This window comes from Myotis lucifugus, unplaced genomic scaffold (genome assembly GCF_000147115.1).
Source record: "Myotis lucifugus unplaced genomic scaffold, Myoluc2.0 scaffold_44, whole genome shotgun sequence".
Classification (NCBI taxonomy): domain Eukaryota; kingdom Metazoa; phylum Chordata; class Mammalia; order Chiroptera; family Vespertilionidae; genus Myotis; species Myotis lucifugus.
In genome coordinates, this window is record NW_005871092.1 from 6,268,877 (window position 1) to 6,288,652 (window position 19,776).

Below are 19,776 nucleotides of genomic sequence, written 5' to 3' on the forward strand. Positions count from 1 at the left end.
TGTCCTTACTCCTAAGTTTAGTCCTTGAAGGACTTTCTATGTCCTTACTCCTGAGTTTAGTCTTTGTTGCTTAGCTCACCAACCTATGGTGGGCCTAGATGCTAGTCCCTTTTCCTGCGAAATACTATTTCCATCCATAATCAGGGACAAAGGGACCTGCCAATAACCTGGGATCCCATCCTCTGCATCCTGGCTTGGTAATATTTTCGCTTTTTTGCTCTCCAGTGCTTTTACACATTAAAAAATAAAAATCTACTCTTTTTAGTTTTCTTAAACTTACTGTTATTGGATTATGAAATCTATACAGCCTTATAATTTTAGAACCTGTACCTCCTAAACTATTTGAGGATTTGTCATACCTTCATGTCTGAATTTTTATTGGTTTTTATGATAAGTTGCCTTGGATATATGGTATCGATATTGATACTGATGTACTTCAATATATTTTTGTTAATATTATATGATCTTATTTTTATGGGGTTTTTTAGAAGAAAAACAAAGGAAAAGCAATTGTTTTATTTTGTGTATAAATTTCATAATTTCTGATAAAAACACAAATGTGTTTATCAGATTCTCAGCTGCTTTAAATAATCTGTCATGATATTTCAAAATTGTGCAATTAGATATATTCCCTTCTTTTTTAGTTTCTGAGTAGAAAAATTATATCTCATTATAAGGTATATATTCATATATATTCAGATATTTAAATCTGTAGGAAAAGAATGAAATGCCATATTTTAACACTTAGAAACATGAATTATATAATTTAAAGTGGAATTTATAATGTAATGTGATCATTCATATAAATGATATTCATTATTTTAGGTGACATGTAATGACAATATTTACCCTTTCAAACTCCCTACTAAATATTTCAGCCTAAATTTGTTTCCTAAAAAGGCCTGGCTGTTTGCTTAGTTTGCTTAGTGAGAATAGAGAATGATAATCTCTTTGCTTAGACACAGAAATACTTTGAAGTTGTCTTTTTAATTAAGCCACGCAGAAAACTTCTGAAGGTTTTTAACGTTGGTATCTAATCTTTATACAGAAGGATTTGAAAGAGAAAATACATTTTCTTGAACGGGCCAAATAATTTCAACAATGCAAAATAAGACTTTTCTGAAAAACAGACTAGAAAGAAATTTTACTTTTGTGTTACTAAACAGTGGTTTATTACAGAATAAAACACAGTTTAAAACATTTTTTTATTCTGATAATTTTACATTTATATATAAGGCACAGTTGCCTTAAAAAAGAATTTAGAATTTCCTTTGTTTGTAATACTGTTTTCTCTTTTTGTTGAAAATAGTTGTTTGTGAGGTCCTCCAAGTCTACAGTGAAATTGAAGACTTTGACAATCTTGATTTCAGATCAGTTTATCTTTTGAAAATCTATAACGACTGTGCTAAACATTTCAGTATATCAGCTGATTATATTTATAATAGATTAGCTTAAATGGTTTTATCAATTTTTTTCTGCCTGTGAGAAATGAGATGGGAAGATCATTTGTTCGCAAAACACAGCATTGGGTATAAGTGGTACATTTATACATGCATTTACAAATTTATACATTTATTTGAGATTTCATTTATTTCATCCTTTGTAGTGAAGGTATGTTTCTATGGGCGGTGACTCTGCTATTAGAATGCATTTACTTTACTAGTAAATAAGGTCTTGGATTTTGAGTAGAGATGACAAGTAGACCTGAATTCTTTTGTTCCCTCTTTCTTCTTGTCCTTTTTGAGTGAGTTAAACTTGAGACAAATTTATCTGATTGGACATGACATTTGTTATGAAAAGGAAAAATGGATTGTTCTTGCTTGCTCTCAGACTTCACTGTGATGATTACCAACTTCCATACTTCCTCTGCATTTATGAATCAGTGCTCAGAGTTATGCTATACGCAAGAGTTCTCCCTTCTCCACCATTTATTCATTATTGCTATGAACACATGCATTCTTATTTTCCTAATGGTTTGTAATTCACTGCTATACTTAATCATTTGGCCACTCAAACTGTCCCAGATTTGGCCATGGAATGACTTCAAGCTGGCTCTTATGTTTTTGTGACATGCTCCCATCACTTAGTGAACACATTATATCTGTCCTAATTCAAACCTAGAATCATCAGCCCTCCCCTAGCCCTTTTTTGTTTTGTTTTGGTAGAGCTCTGGTAACTTGTAATGGAGAATCACTCATAATAGAGATCAATATCTTTGTGTGACATGCTCTTTGCTGCAAGGTGCACTTACTTAGTGGCCTGTTCAGCAAACAGAGTTAGAGAATAATAATTTATTTACGTACACAAATAAATACAGATAAGTGCATACTTCCAATTCCAATTCATCTCCACAAGATTCTGTTGGGTCTTTTTCATTTCAGTAATTGTGTCTTCTTTCTCAGTAAATCACTGACTCCCAGTGACATAAACACATTCCTCACTTGCTCAATTTTACAATATAATGCATTTAAAAATTCGTTCAGAATTGCTTTATCTATATTATTATTCAATAAATAAACATACTAAAAGGATTTTAAAGTTTGATTCCAGTTTTCCCTCCTCCCCCTCAAACAGCCCATGTTGGAAGTATATAGTCAATTTTTTGAGGAACCTCCACACAATTTATTATAGTGCTTCCACCAATTTGCAATCCAACCAACAGTGCACAAGGGTTGCCTTTTCTTTACATCCTGCCAATGTTTGTTTGTTGATTTATTGATGATAGTCATTCTGACAGGTGTCAGGTGACATCTCAGTGTGGTTTTAATTTGCACTTATCTGGTATTTAGTGATAGTAAGCATCTTTTCATATGTCTGTTGGCCATCTATATGTCCTCTTTGGAGAAATGTCTTCAAATTCTCTGCCCATTTTTCAATTGGATTTTTTGTTCTTTTGGTGTTGAGTTGTATGAGTTCTTTATAAAATTTGGATATTAACCCCTTATTGGATGTGTCATTGGCAGACATCTTCTCCCATTCAGTAGGTTCTCTTTTCATTTTGTTGATGGTTTCCTTTGCTGTGCAAAAACTTTTCAGTTTGATGCACTTCTATTTGTTTCTTTTTTCTTTTTCTGTTGTTTTTTTCCTTTTTATTAAATTTCTTGGGGTGACACTGATTAACAGAATTATACAGTTTTCAAGTGCATAATTACACAATACATCTGTACAAATTTTATTATGTTGAAGGTAAACATGTTATGATAATTTCCATTCCAATATAATATTATATAATTTGAATAAATGAAATATTATTATTATTATTATTATTATTATACTAGAGGCCCGGTGCATGAATATTCATGCACTGGAGAGGGGGCGTTCCTCAGCCTGTCCTGCCCCCTCTCACAGTCTGGGAGTCCTCAGGAGCAGGAGGCGACTGGCCATCAGGGGAAGGCAACGCCCCCATCACACCTCTGCTGCTGCCACTACCGGTAGCGCAAGTCTCTGCTGGCTCTGGTTACCTGAGCCTCAGGACTGCCCTGGGCGGTTGGGCAGCCGACATCCGAGGCTTGCCTGCGCTTTGGGCTGGCCTGGGGGGCTGAGGGTGGGTCTAGCCACACCGCGAGTCTGCCACTCCCCCCCCTCCCCCCTGTGGGGCTGAAAGGACTGGGGGACTCCAGTGGGGCTGAGGGGACTGGGCGCCACCATCTTGTGGATATGGGCGCCTCCATCTTTGTGATGGTCAATTTGCATATTCCCTCTTTGTTAGATAGGATTAATCCTCACCTGAGGATATTTTTCCATTGATTTTTAAAGAGTAGAAGAGAGAGGAAGAGACAGAGAGAAACATCCATATGAGTGAAATGCATTGATTGGTTGCCTCCTACAAGAGCCCTGACCAGGGCCTGGGCGGGGGAGGAACCCTGCATCCGAGGTACATGCCCTTGACCAGAATCGAACCTGGGACCCTTCGGTCCACAGGAGGGTGCTCTATCCACTGAGTCAAACTGGCTATGGCTACACTAAATATTATTAACACAAATGAAAACTATAATTTCCATATTGAAAAATAGGTTTGTAACCAGAGTTCTTAAAGTCAATACATACATCAGTTGTAAAGTACTTAAGTTCCTTACCATTTGTCAAAGCTAGTCATTTTATTTTCATTAATTAATTAATTTACTGAATTTATTGGGGTGACATTGGTCAGTAAAATTTTATGAGTCATTTTAGATTGCTAAGGGACTTTGGAAGATAGCTATTTAGGCAAGTAAGATATGCAGGGAATATCATGCATAACAAAAATATTATGTTGAATATTTTCCTATTCTAAAAGTAGTATTGGGATACCTATTTGCAACAAGTCATGTTTATTTTTGCTACATAAAAAGGAATTTATACCAGTAATGGTATTATAAATTAGTCCTTTAGTCTATGTATATTCTTGGTACAAAGTGATGAAATGTAAGGAGGCAAGCCTAAAGGAAAGACCAATAATAAAGGGACAGTATAGATTCTGAATTGCTTAATTCAGCAACAATGAGTATGATGATTTTCTAAAACTAGAAAACCACTATATTTTCCACATTTTAATAGTAGCATTTGGAGAAGTCACAGAACAGCTAACTTCCTAACTTTAATCTATTTATTCTTTGTTTCACAGAGAATAAAGTTAGTGGTATGTAGGGCTATTTTATTTCTACTTTAATTTTGTAGTTAGTGTAGAAATAGGTTTACTTTTCAACTTATTTTATTTTTTTGTAGAGCTACAAAAAATAGCGTGGCTGAAAAATACATTCAGCGTGTAAACTGATTATTTAGATTATTATTATCAACTCTTTGGCTCTTCACTAATTAAAATGTATGTATGTATTAAAAAGTATTTCTCTATTCTAATTAGCTTTACTAAAAGTGAAGGCATTTTCAGAAGGTCTTTCTCATCTATTAAACTTTTACATGTAATTAAATATTAACTCACTTTATTCAATAACCCCGTTGTATACATTTTATAATAATTTATTTTGGAGGGTGTTCCAGGAAGTAGCGTTATGCAAAATGAAGCTCTATCTCTGTTTTGCAATTTTAGAGAGTACCAGAAATAAGAAAATGATGTGATTTATAAATTACCACAATTTTCTGCCTCTATCTAAAATGTCCCTATATCTTTATCTAGACTTTCAATTCCTCCTCGTATGATTAATGAAGACTATATATCCCCAAACTCATAATACTTATCCCATCTGCTTTACAGCATCCTCTTTATTCCTCTCGTGTATTTACTTGTTTTCTCCATTTATTTCTTCTTTCATTCATACTCATATAGAGGCTTTTTACATTCACTATTTTTTGAAGATGTGATTTGAAAACTTCAATTAATTCTATAGTTTTCAAAGATGTTTTAATGTAGAGTTTAATTACTTTTTTTGTTTAAAATACAGGAGGCTTTTGAATTTTGGTGTTTAATAGTCAATGAGTTTTTTATTCCTACAGATGTGACTCTGAAAACCGCTATGTTGGTAATCCACTTAGAGGAACATGCTATTGTGAGTATTTGTATTTTTTCATTTTTAATGAATTGGTTTGTATTACTAGTTTCAGGTGATTTTTCAGATAACAAAATTCATGTTGTCAGTATTAGGTTACCATTTTTGTTTTTCTCAAATTTGTTAAAACATATATATTGCAACTCGGGCCGATTGTAACTGCGTATTACCAAATATTTGTTTGTAATCCACCCTTTTGGTGGATGGAACAAAACCAAAAGACAGAGCCATCTTATATTTTGGCGGGAAATTCACCCCACACCGGAGTGTTAATGAATTGGTTTGTATTACTAGTTTCAGGTGATTTTTCAGATATCAAAATTCATGTTGTCAGTATTAGGTTACCATTTTTGTTTTTCTCAAATTTGTTAAAACATATATATTGCAAAGAAAAGCAGTCTTTTCGCTTTATTTTCTTAATTTTATTTGGTGCATTTTTTTCCACTCTGAAGAGTAAGATAGCAGTAGATCTTATTCTGGACATGGGACAAAATACAGACCTTGAGCAAACTCAGCTGGATTTTAACTTAATCTTTTCATTATGATCAAATTTTGAATAACTGCAATTTTGATAGATTGTTAGAAGGGAAAATTTTGGTCATTATTAAAAACTGTACTGATTTTGTATTGAAAGACACTTCCATTGGGTCATGAACATATGGTGGATTTGTATTTCATTTTTTAAGAAACATCCAAACTATTTCCCAAATGGTTATACCATTTTACATTTCCACCAGTAGTATATGAATTTTACTTCTTCCAAATATTTTGATACTTCGAATGGTTAGTGTTTTTCATTTTAGGTATCCTAAAAGGTATCTAATTCTCACATGATTTGCATTTCCCTGATGACTAATGATGTAAGCATTGTTTCATGTGATTTTTTTGCCATGTGTATATTTTATTTGGTAAAGTGTGTTTAAGTGCATTTCCCACTTTTAAAAATTGGATTGTCTGTTTTATTGAGTTTTCAAGGTACTTTATATATTATAGATGCAAGTTCTTTGTCTGGTATATGATTTGCAAATATTTCCTTGGTTTGAGGCTTGCTTTTCACTCTACTAAGAGTGTTTTTATGAATGACACTTTTTAATTTAGATGTTCTGTTTTTCAGTTTGTTTTTTTGAGAAATCTTAGCATAACCTAAAGTCATAAAGATTTTCCCCTATATTTTCTTGTAAAAATTTTATATTTTAGGTTTTTCATTTAAGTATATACTCCAATTTGAGTTAGTATTTGTGTATATTTGAAGTAATGAATCAAAATTTCCCCCCAGTACGGACATCAAATTCTCTAGCGCAAAAAAAAAAAAAAAAAAAGCTCTAGTGCAATTCATTTATGCACTGTATTTTAGCCAGTTACTTGCTTTTGCACCTTTGTTCCTTTGTTAAAAGTTAGTTGTCGGCCTCCTGGTGCTTACCACAGGCTGTATTCTTACACTGACTGTACAGAAATAGGAGGCAGAGTAAACTTACCCCATATACACCTCAGCTCAGGCTCTTTGCCTGGTCTGTATTGTGAATGGGGAGACATTGAAAAAAAAGTTAGTTGTCAATATATGTGTTTAAGACTATATAAGACTATTTATGTACTTTATATTCTGTTCTATTGTATGCCTGTATTACTCTAGCTTTACAATAAGTCTTGAAATCATGTAATATCTATTCACCAATTTTGTACTTTATTTTTATATTTATGTTGGTTGATCCATTTCCTTTATGTTTACATATGAACTTAAGAATCTGCTTGTCATTTTTCACAAAAATGCATTCTAAGATTTGGATTAGGATTGTGTTTAGTTTATAGATCTGTTTGGAGAGAATTGATAATCTTAACTATAGTGAGTCTTCTGATCTATGAACATAGTATATCTCTTTTTCCCCTTATTTTAAATTGTATTCTCAGTAATACTTCACTGTGCAGATTTTTTAAAATTTTTGTCATATTTATACTAAAATATATTTTTGATGCTGTTGTAAATATTTTTTGGATGTTTCAGTCCTGATTGTGTCTGGTATATTCACCAATTGATTTCAGTGTTGATTTTGTATCTTTCAGCTTTGCTAAACTCATTTATTAATCCTGGTATCACTTTTGTAGATTCTGTCATATTTTATACATAGACAATCATGTATTCTGCAAATAATGGAATTTGAATTCTTTCTTTCCTTTCTGGATACTTGTTTTTTCTTTCTTGCCTTTTTGCATTGGCTACTACTGTGGTAACCTGTGAAAAGATGTGGTGAGCCTGTAAATATTCTTGTCTTATTCCTGATCTTAGAGAGAAAGCCTTCGGTCTTTCATCATTAACTATGATGTCTTTCCTAGATACCTTTATCAGGTTGAGAAAATTCCCTTCTATTTTTGCTTTGCTGAGCATTTTTATCAAGAATTGGTGTTTGTTTATTTCATGTGGTTTTTCTACATCAATTAAGATGATTATAAGGTGTTTCTATTTTACTTGGTTAATATAGCAAATGGTACAACTAGGTATACCACTGTTTTCAATTTGTTAATCACCAGATATAGAACATTGGGATTAGTGCCAGGCTTGGGCTATTATGAAAAATGGTAATATAAACATTTAGACGGTCTTTGTGTAGACATATATTTTCATTTTCCTTGAGTGGATTCTTAGGAGTGGAATTTCCAGATTATATGATAAGCTTATGTTTAACTTTTTAAGAACTGCCAAATGATTTCACCAAAAGGCTCTACCATTTTACATTTTCATATGCAGTTTATAAATGTTTCAGGCTTTCTACATCCCCACCATCACTTCATATTGTCTTTCTGATTATAGCAATTCTAGAGTATATATAGTAGCATCTTGCAGTTTTAATTTGCATTTCTTGTATGACTAATAATTTTGAGCTCTATTTCGTGTCGATGCTTCACACGTTTTGTTAGATTAGTGCAAAATAGTAATTTTATAATACTTCGTTATTTTTTAAGCAGTATTTTTTAAAATTGCATTTTCTATTAATACTTGACATGAAAATAAAATTTTAGTACATTGATCTCATATTCTAATTTTATCAATTTGTTTGATTTTTAAATGTAGTTAATTATATTGCATGCAAATAAGGACAGTTTTTCCCCCTCGTCAATTTTTTAATTTTCTTATTGGAATGGTTGGGATCTCCATTTCAGTAGTGAGTCAAAATGATGGTAGTAGATATTATGATCAAGTAGAGACTTTGATATAATTTATGGAATATTCTCTGTATCTAGTTAAGAAAACTCTTATTTATATTAGTGTGCTTCAGTATTTACTTGTTTATTTTTAATCTTCACCTGAGGATATGCTTTTTGATTTTAGAGAGAGTGTAAGTGAGAGAGAGAGAGAGAGAGAGAGAGAGAGAAACATCGATGTGAGAAAGAACATTGATTGGTTGCCTTCCCATTCATGCCTGACCAGGGATTGAACCTGCAGCCTAGGTATGTGCCGGGAATCGATTGGTATATGGGATGGTGCTCTAACCAACTGAGCCACAGTGGCCAGGTACCTTGTTAAATGTGAAGTTGCATTAATGGATTTTTTAATGTTAAACATCTTTTCATTCTGGGGTAAAGCAAACATAGTCCTGGCATATTATTTGAAATACCACTAAATATTATTTGTTTATATTTAATTTAGGATTATTTTCAGTATAAATTAATGTAAACTATCTTTTTACATTATTTTTTCTAATGAAATGACGTTAACTGTAATTTTTTAGTTTTTCTCTCTTCAAATTGTATTACTATGGTGTTAGTTTTTGAAAATGAATGAGAAGATTACTATCTTTTTTAAAACCAGGAATAGTTAAAAATATTACTAAGTGAACCTCCAAGATTAGCTAAATTCCACCAAAATTTCTGGTGGAAATAGTTTTTTTGTTGTTCATCTTATTTATTTATTGCCACGTTACAGCATGAAATTTTGGGATTATTCTTTCCATTGTGATTTCTAGTTCATCAGTTTTAAGTTTTATCTTTAGTAATTTAAGAAAATTATTGCTGTTTTGCCTACATTTGGTCTAGATTCTCACTGTTCTTTTTAAAATGTTAAAGGAATAGTCATAAAGCGCTAGATGGCAGTCTTGTCATTTCTTAGGAGACCTTTAGTGCTTAATGATATTTGAAAAAAAAAATGGTGTTGAAGAAAAAGAAAAGGTCAGTAGTTCTTGTAATGGTGTTAATGAAAACTTTCCTGATCTAAAAGATCAGAGTGAAATTTAAAATGCAGGTCTACCCTATAACATAGAGCAATTGAATACAATATGGTGTTAACTTAATTGACAATAATGCGCCAGCAGTTGTGTCCTGTAGACAGCCTTAGTAGTTTTTAAATGTCAGTTTAAAATAAAAAACTGAATGTATTAGAAATTTGTCATGTCTCACATGGGAAAAAAAAGTTTCTAGCAATAATATCTAATTAAATTGACCCTTGTAAACATTGAATTATGCAGTTTATTCAGCAAATATAGAGAGTAGTGGTCTGAAAGTAATGTAGCTTCTTTTATCCTTAAATGCTTTTTTCTGTTTTCATTACCACTGTATTTAAACACCCAGCTTTTGCTTAGTTGACCCCTGAGCACTATGTGAAACCTGAATCTGGGAACTTCAGTAGCTGGGAAGGCAGATCTTTTACTAATTTCCTTTTTATTGAATTTATTGGGTGACACTGGTTAAAATTATACAGGTTTCAGGTGCACAGTTCTGCAACACATCATCTGTACACTGTTCTGTGTGTTCACCACCCCAAGTCAGGTCTCCATCCATCACCATTTATCCCCCCTGTACCCTTCTTCACCTCCCTCCACCTCCCTCTTAACTATAATATTAATTGTAACCAAGAAAACCTTAAACACAAAGTGAAAGACTGGACTATGAAGATGTTATATAGATGATATGTTTTCAATGATAAGAATCAAGTACAGAAAGTGACTTTCTGCAGTCATCTACTCTGTGGCACTAATGCACTGATTCTTTAACTACATGTCATTTCCAACTCCTAATAACTGTGCTTTAGTACATTTCCAGGTAATCAAACGTATTTTGGCTTATTTCACCCTTTGAAAGAATACTGTGTTGTTGTTTTTAAAGTTTCTTCTATTAGAGTTTAGGATGCAATTTTGTGATGATGATACACTACCTTTTTAAGAGTAAGGAATTTAATTACTACTTTATATACAGAGATCACCTCTGTTACTCATAGTATCTTACCCTAGTTCATATTTGTATAAAAACAAAATATCCATTTATGTCCCTTACACCCTTTCATTATTATTGATTTACTTAATTTTTATGTCTTGAACTAAAATACATTATTTATAAGCCCATTATTTATTGGATTTTATTTTTCTATTTTTGATAAATGAGATATTTTTTTCAGTACATGGGATGACATTCTTAACCAGCTCAGCTTCCCAGTCAGGGCCTCAATTCTTATTTATGTTAATCAGTATAAAAACATGCTATTTCTTCCAATTTAAAAACAAGATTCTCACCTCTCTTGATCACACTTACTTCTTCTGCTAGTACTTCATTTCTCTGTGTTTATCGATAATACAACAAATTATTTGAGTTGATTTATACTCAAATTTCCTTTTTAAACCATAATAATAAAGTGGCTCATTAAAGCAGTACAAACACTTATTCTCAAAATGTTTATTTGTATAAACTTGACATATTTTAAATTTTAATGTTTTATGTTCTGTACCCTATTTAGCTCAGAAGTACAGAGTAAATGCAAGCAATATGGTACATGTTTTAAGTGCCAGGTAATTAATTATTCATTTTTAATACACTTAAAAATATATGAGGAGGATATTTCAATTGAGGGGAGAAATAGATCATCTCCTGTTTAAGTGAAAAATTGCGCAGTTAGCTTCTGGAAGACTTTATTTCCAAGCAGCTTTAAAAGGAGGCATTTTGTGTAGAAGCCTGAACTTTCCTCAATTAATAATTCACATTCACCGAATGGTATTCTTATTAGTCACTTGAAATGAGTAATACTCCTACTGATTTTGTTCTTGGCCAGGCTTATTTTGTTTTAGCCCCACTGTCATTAGGATTGCTCATTACCGTACATAATATACATTGTGCTCTTCTTGTCCTTCCAACTTCCCCAAATAGGAATAGAGAAATCAAGTATGAAGCCTCACCGAGAATTTGGTGGGACGTGCCCGAGGGGTATCGCCCCAAAAGGCAGAGGAGTGTCCAGAGGCCTGGGCACTGCAGCTTTGCCCAGGGATGCGCAGGTGTCCCAAGTCACCCAGACCTGACCTTCTGGCGGGCAGCTACTCCTGACTTGTTAATGTTCACTTTCAAGCTAGAACACCTTAAAGATAATTATGCAGACCTAGTCTTGTAATTAGTTTCAAAGTGTTTTGTTGGGGTCCAACCCCAACGGGTCCAGGGATCCCCAAAGGTGTGGACGGAGTCGGCGAAGAATGAATGAGATGGAGACTGGGTTCAGTTCATCAGCATAGCGAGGTTCTCCCTCCAGGATCTCCAGCGAAGTTCTGGCTAGGATCTCCAGCGAAGTTCTGGTCAGGATCTCCAGCCAAGTTCTGGTGCCATGTTCTCTCGCTAGGTTCTCCAGGTTCTCCAGCCAGGTTCAGTCACCAGGTTCTTTTGCCATGTTCTGTCTAGGTTCTCCAGTGAAGTTCTGTAGCCAGGTTCTGTCCAGGATCTTTTGCCATGTTCTCTGGCTAGGTTCTGGTTAGGAGCTGATGAGGATCTGATGAGGATGTGATGAGGATCTGATCAGGTTGTGTTGTTTATTGTCTTGTTACATCCGTATTTATACCAGCCAATTTTAATCCTGTCAATTTCTATTACAAAGGTTAGGGCGTTTCTTATCTCCATTCCAGGGAGTAAAGATTATGTAGCTTAACTACCCGCCTGGCACTTAATTAAGGGGTTGTATCCCCTCCCTAACCTCAGGGAAAGATCCCCACCTGGGGAAACAACCTTTCTCGGAGGGGTGACCTTGGTCAAAACACATGGCACTAAGGAGAGCAAACATTAAGAACAGTTTGCCATATACGTCAGGTACCTCGAAACATATGCTGTGCAGATGTTTCTTCTCTGCAGCAAGGATGGACCGGCTCCCGGCAGTGTTTAGTGTTTCTTAGTGGTGTTTTTCCTTCATTCTGAGTAGATATCTCTCTCCAGTATTGCAGCCCTACTTCTGAGCCCCTGTCAACGGCAGTTGACTGCTGATCACTACTCTCTATTTGCAGCATTATATTTGCTTGCCCCCATGCCACTAAACACTGGCGTTCTTCCTGTCTTATAGTTTGCCCTTTCAGTCTCCTCCGTGGGCTCCTGAGGGTTTGATTAGTTCGCAGTGGATGTCTCAGGACTCATCCCTGTTCTCTACACCTGGTGATTCCTCAGCTCCAGAGCCTTAAATCCCATCCAAAATGCTGATAATCTCCAACTTGTTATCCAGTAAACATGCTCTTGAACTCTATTCAACATGTCACTTGCATTTTCAATAACTAAAAACTATGCTCCTATTTATTCCCCAATTCCCAACAGATAAAACCCAGGTTCCTTACCCATCTCAGCAAATGCTGATATTATGCTTGGTCTTGGGTAAAAAAAACAAACAACTTTATCTTTCAAATGCTCCATCCATTTATTTATTCAGCTAATCCTGTTTGTTGTACCTTCCAAATGCATTCCTTGTGTCTGACCTCTTCTCATGACCTCCACTGCTATCATCCTCGCCTCCGTCACCTCTTGCCTATACTCTTGCCACAGCCTCTTGAAAAGAACCCTAGTTAAGGCTTGATCTTTCTTTGAGGTTTCCGTACTTGTTTCCTCTGCCTGGGTTACAGTTTCTCTACTAAACTCCTCGGTTTATTCTCTTACGATCTTTGATTTTCAAATGTTCCTTCTCCAAATTGCAAGCATACTTCCACCCTGACAACGATTTCTGTCCTTTTCACTGATTTGTTACCATCCAAAACATTTATCATTATCTGTTACATACTTAAGTTATTTAATTACTTTTTGATGTCCATCCAATAGAATATAAGTTGCACTAGGACAGAAATTTTTGTCCTTTATTATTGTATCTCCAGTGCCGAGAACAACACTGGCCCTTGACTTTACCTCTACATTTTATGTTAATTGGGCATGACATGAAAGGTATGGATCCAAAAATAGAAGTCATCTCTATTTAAAATAATTTGAAATATCTTTTTACAGAGTTCGGAGTTACACTATGAGTAATGCTTCACCCTTATGTAACATGTGAAGCTACACATGACATATAACATTTGACTATTTGACTTTGGTTTCAGCATTATCCATGGACAGAATTAAAATTGTGTACCCCTGTATTCTTTTTTATCAGTTGCTAATGAGAGCCATTTCTGTAGAATAATGTCTACCACGGAGTCATTTTACAATTGCTAAAATTACCACAATAATAAAAGAATAAGTAAACTCATTACAGCATGTGATGTACTTTTAGTTAGCTATTAAAATTCATGTTTTCAAGGAATTTTGATTTTTATTAAAGTAAGATAGCAAAATGTTTGTCTATCATTATATTTACAAAATTTTAACTGGAATAACATGCACCAAAATGTTTTTAATATTCTTACTTTTATGTAGTTTTTAAAATGCCTACAGTTTTGGAGAATTTTTATGATGACAACAGGAATAATAAATGGGATTTTTAAGGAATTAGGATTTCTTCCATATCTATAGTTTGCTTTTTGTGGCTTAATGACAATGATTTAGAATTTGCTAATCTTACATGGGCCACTAACAATTAATGATAGTCATTTTCAATACTGATATGTAATATGCTTTCACCTTGTTTATCAAGCACTTTTTAAAATTCCACATCAGGATTGTATTCTTTTCCCCACAGACAGTCTTCTGATCGACTATCAGTTTACCTTCAGCTTATTGCAGGAGGACGACCGCCACCACACTGCCATCAACTTCATAGCAAACCCAGAACAGGTGAGAAGACAACTTAGCTTTTATAAAACAATTATGTTTATAGGAAGGGACACAAGTTTTTTGTCTTTGTTGATTGCAGTTTTACTGCTTAGAATAATCATACTTTGGGTTTTTTTTAGAAAGATTAATCCTGTTAAATTTTTCTTTTAATGAAACTTAGGCTCTCGCTGGTTTGGCTCAGTGGATAGAGCATCGACCTGCAGACCAATGGGTCTTGGGTTTGATTCCAGTCAAGGGCACATACCCTGGTTGCAGGCTCCTCCCAGACCCGGGCCCTGATCGGGGCTCATGCAGGAGGCAACCAATCCATGTGTTTCTCTCACATGGATGTTTCTCTCTGTCTTTACCTTTCTCTTCCACTCTCCCTAAAAAGCAATGGAAAAATATCCTCAGGGGAGGATTAACAAAAAAATAAAAATAAAAACTTAGGTTTCCTTGTGATTTAGTGAACTTGTAAGATAGATATATCAGATATTGCAAAGAGTTCTACAATTTAAATTATACTATAATTTTGGGGGGCTTACGGTAGTGTTTGTGTTTATAATTTTGCTCTCAAACTGGGAGTAATCTTATTTGAAAATATAACCTTTATATTCAAAATATGCTATAACAAATGTATATTTTTTAGTTTTATACACTTAAATAGTAGTAGATTTTCAATGTCTTTTTTTTCTAAATCTACCGGGTTATCTGAGATATAGGAATGCTGGCTGGTTTTTTTCCTAATCATTTTCATTGAAATATAATTGATATATTACATTGTGTAAGCTTAAATTGGACAACATGTTGATTTGATACATTTATATATTGCAGTTTGATTATGACCTTTGCATATAGCTAACACCTCTATGGTGTCACGTAATTATCATTTCTTCTTTATGGTGGGGATAATTAAGAGCTAGCCTCTCAGCAGTTTGGGAGTTTATAATACAATATTGTTGTCTATGATCACTGTGCTGTGCAGTAGATCTCTAGGATTTATTTGTCTACTGGTTGGAAGTTTATACCCTTAAACATCCCTCCAGTTCCCCCACCTCATAGCACCTGGAAACCACCATTCTACTCTCTCTTTTATTTTTGACTAGAGGCCCGGTGCACGAATTCATGCACCAGTGGGGCCCCTCGGCCTGGCCTGCCGGATCGGGCTGAAAGTGGCTCTCCAACATCCCCTGAGGGGTCCTGGATTGAGAAAGGGCACAGTCCAGGATGAGGGACCCCACCTGTGCACGATTGGGGCCGGGGAGGGAACGTGGAAGGTTGGCCAACCAGGGAGAGACCACGGGAGGGCTCCAGGGCATGTCTGGCCCTTCTCACTCAGTCCCGATCGGCTGGACCCCAGCAGCAAGCTAACCTACCAGTCGGAGCATCTGCCCCTGGTGGTCAGTGCACATCATAGCGACTGGTTGACCAGTCAACTGTCTGCCCCCTGGTGGTCAGTGCACATCATAGCAAGCGGCTGAGTGGCCTTAGCATATCATTAGCATATTACGCTTTGATTGGTTGAACGGTCGATCGACACTTAGCATATTAGGCTTTTATTATATAGGATTGTGGCTTTTTTAAGATTTCACATATAAATTAAAATCATACAGTATTTGTCTTACTCTGTCTGCCTTATCTCACTTAGCATAATGGGATGCTAGCTTCTTTAACCAACTTACTGCATCAGTGATGGGGGAAATCTCAGGGTTGTGACCTTTCCCTTAGTCTTGCAGAGCCACGCTGACCTTAGTAAACTACTCCCCCCTTTCCCTATGGTTGTGCCCTGAATGGCCAGGATGTTGGTGGCATATTGCATTCCCCTCCCTTCTTCCTCAGGGAGAAGTTTCTGGGTCATGTGCCTTCTCTCAGTCTCACAGAGCCCCATTGGCCATAATGAGCTGTACACCCTTTTCCCTTTGGGCAGTCCACAGGAAATCTAGGATGATGGATGCATTCTCCCTTCCTCTCCCTCCCTCTTGGGGAGAAGTCTCAGGGTTGTGCACCTTCTCCCAGTCTTACTGAGTAATGTCGGCTGCACTAAGCCACAAAGTTTTGACTTTTAAATAAGGATTTTTGAAAATGATTTTTCCAAGTGTAACCCTTTCTTCACTGTTTTCTTTTAAAGACATTAATAATATGTCATATACTATATTTATCAGTCTGATAAGAAAGTTTTTATATTGTTATAATCACCATGAACTTCTTTTCTGTTGTGGCAATATATGCATAAAGTAAAATTTATCATCCCAACCATTTTTAAGTGTAAAACGTGGTGGCATTAAGTTCATTTACAATGTTGTGCAAACATCACCACTATCTATCACCAACATTTTTCATCATTTCAAACATAATCTCTTTATCCATTAAGCAATAACTCAACATTCCTTCCTCTCTCCAGCCCTTGGTAACCTTTATTTCACTTTCTGTCTCTATGAATTTGTGTATTCTAGCTATATGTGTAATCATACAATATTTGTCTTTTTGTGTCTGACTTATTTCACTTAGCATAATGTTTCCAAAGTTGATCCATGTTTCAGCATGTATGAGAATTTCATTCTTTACCATTGACTTCTTAAATATTTAATAGTAATTCCAAACTTGTAGAGATCTTTGGGAATATAAAAAATTTAATGTTGCTCCAGCTGGTGTGGCTCAGTGGTTGAGCATCGACCTATGAGCCAGGAGGTCATGGTTCTATTCCCATTTGGGGCACATGCCCGGGTTGTGGGCTTGACACCCAGTTTGGGGGGCGCATTCAGGAGGCAGCCGATCAATGATTCTCTCTCATTGTGGATGTTTCTATCTCTCCCTCTCCCTTCCTCTCTGAGATCAATAAAAATATATTTAAAAAGTTTTAATGTAAGTGGGGCATCCAGCTCAAAATGTAGACATGAATGATAATCCTCTTCAGTATTATGCACAGAGGTTCAAATTAGCTGTCATCCTAGTTTACTTCTCTCTTGACTATGCTCTCCTCCTGCCGTTTCCAGCAATTCTTGAGTGCTTCCAAATGGCCCAGCTTTCAGTTTTACCTTCTACTGTCTTGTCCAATTGAAGCCAATAGCCTAGACACATGTTATTTGAAAGGATGGTGAACTATCATGAAAGGTGCCACACAGGATGCTTATAACATTATTATATATAATTTATAATTATCATCTAGAGTTAAAGAGTTATCCAACTTGGAACAATTTCTGAAATTAATGTGAATGATCAGGGCTTCCTACTTATCCTTCAAAAATCAACAATAAAAATATATATCTTAATTATGCATTTTGTACATTTAGACAATAGGTTTATTTTTAACCCACTATGCATCACTTTTTTCTTTTTAAATTCTTTATTGTTTAAAGTATTACATAAGTCTCCTTTTTCCCTCATTGACCTCTCCCCAGCTGCCCCCGACTCCCAGCACATGCCCTCACCCCCCTATTGTCTGTATCCATTGGTTATGCTCATATGCATGCATATGAGTCCTTTGGTTGCTCTCTAACGCCCCCCCCCCCCTACCATTTGTCTCTGGTTCTGTTTTAGTTCATCAGTTTATGTTGTTCATTATATTCCACAAATGAGTGAGATCATGTGATATTTATCTTTCTCGGACTGGCTTATTTTGCTTAGCATAATGTTCTCCAGTTCCATCCATGCTGTTGCAAATGGTAAGAATTCCTCCTTTTTTTTTTTTATAGCAGCATAGTATTTTATTGTGTAGATGTACCACAGTTTTCTAATCCACTCATCAGCTGATGGGCACTTAAGCTGTTTCCAAATCTTAGCTATTATAAATTGTGCTGCTATGAACATAGGGGTGCATATATCCTTTCTGATGGGAGTTTCTTTTTTCTTGGGATATATATTCATAGAAGTGGGATTACTGGGTCAAATAGAAGTTCCATTTTTAATTTTTTGAGGAAACTATGCATCACTTATAACCAGTGCTTTTATGTCAACAATTTCTGGAGTAGTTTCCTATGTGACATGATCTTCCCTGTCTTATCCACATATAACCAACACTGTTTTACTTTCTTTCTCCCCCTCCCTTCCACTCTCTCTAAAAATCAATGAAAAAATATCCTCGGGTGAGGATTAACAACAACAAAAAAAGTAACTATATTTGAAATACTTCATTGTAATAAAAACAACAACTCCTTCTCAGATGTTGGCAAGTATGCCCTTTTTCTGAGTCCCTTGGTGAAGATGAAGAAAGAGAAGAAAAGAAGACATCTATGTCATCAGCCCTAATAATATCAACAATACTGCCATTATCAGATTTATGGTCTGAAACCAGGCTGTTTTTTTTAGAATTTCTCTTACTTGGTGTTTATAAGAAACTCTTCAGGGAGGTCGTCCTATCTCCATTTTGGAGATAAGAAAACTGATTTTCAGGAAGGACAAGTAGCTTTTCCTAAATAAATCTATATGTATGTTAAAGAGCTAAGATTTAAACCCAAGATCATCTGATTAGATAACATTACTGTTCATTAATTCATTTCATTCCTTCATGAACATGATTTAATGAATAGAAGCAGTACTTGGTTTTTAGGACTGGTCAGTTAATTATAGTGACCTAAATCTATAAAATTAGTATCAGATATTTTTCTTTTCATTTATGGGTTTTTGTTAATATAACATTATGTTGGAATGGATGTTCCTTATCACAGCTGAACAACATAATGTGTTGATCAGCCCTATCTGCATTCTGACATAAAGGATTTTGCATTTATTACTAGAGTCATAAGTAGTGGCATTCTCTTGAACCAGTCAACTGTTTTCACTCATATTATCAAAGAAATAGCAAGGTTTCAAGAAATTGGACAGTTTTGTTGTACATATTGTGGGTGGTATCTTAACAGCTTATCCATAGAACTTAATGAGTTAACTTCCTTCTTACATTCATAGCCATTTTTTAGTATGACTGGTGGATAATGCAGTATCCTTCTGAAATACTATATCTATTTAAACTCCCAGGCTCTATTTTTCTTAGATTTATTTGAATTCTCAGATGCTATCTCTATAGCATTCATGAGCACTCCCCTGGAAAATCTGTATGGCAGTCATTCAACCTCATTCATTACATTTACTTTTGCATGCTTTTTGGAGATGACCATTCTTTTTGAATCTATATTTTCTTCCTGGAAACTATGAAGAGAATGTCCTCTGATAGTTATGAAACATTAATAATAGTTCTTCGTAGATGCCCAGCTATCCCTCTATCTTATGGCACTCATTAAGAGTAAATGTTATTTTGAGGTAAAAAATAAAATTGGATCTTAGTGTATCTTTTAAATGGGATGACTGTCACACATCATCCAGCAGCCTTTGCCTTTTATTG

The 19,776-nt window shown here is 35.0% G+C and overlaps 1 protein-coding gene and 1 non-coding gene across 2 annotated transcripts in view; both read left to right on the top strand.

The window, feature by feature from the left end:
• The window catches only part of ATRNL1 (attractin like 1), a 474,447-nt gene that overhangs the window by 163,713 nt on the left and 290,958 nt on the right, over positions 1 to 19,776 (top strand). Inside the window, exons 25-26 of the mRNA XM_023753345.1 lie at positions 5,431 to 5,483; positions 14,368 to 14,462. Of these exons, the coding sequence (XP_023609113.1) occupies positions 5,431 to 5,483; positions 14,368 to 14,462 (148 nt within the window). The remainder of the gene's footprint in view (positions 1 to 5,430; positions 5,484 to 14,367; positions 14,463 to 19,776) is intronic.
• Positions 6,887 to 7,018, top strand: LOC111825879. The gene has a single exon (XR_002829105.1). It is a non-coding gene; the product is annotated as a small nucleolar RNA SNORA51 (small nucleolar RNA).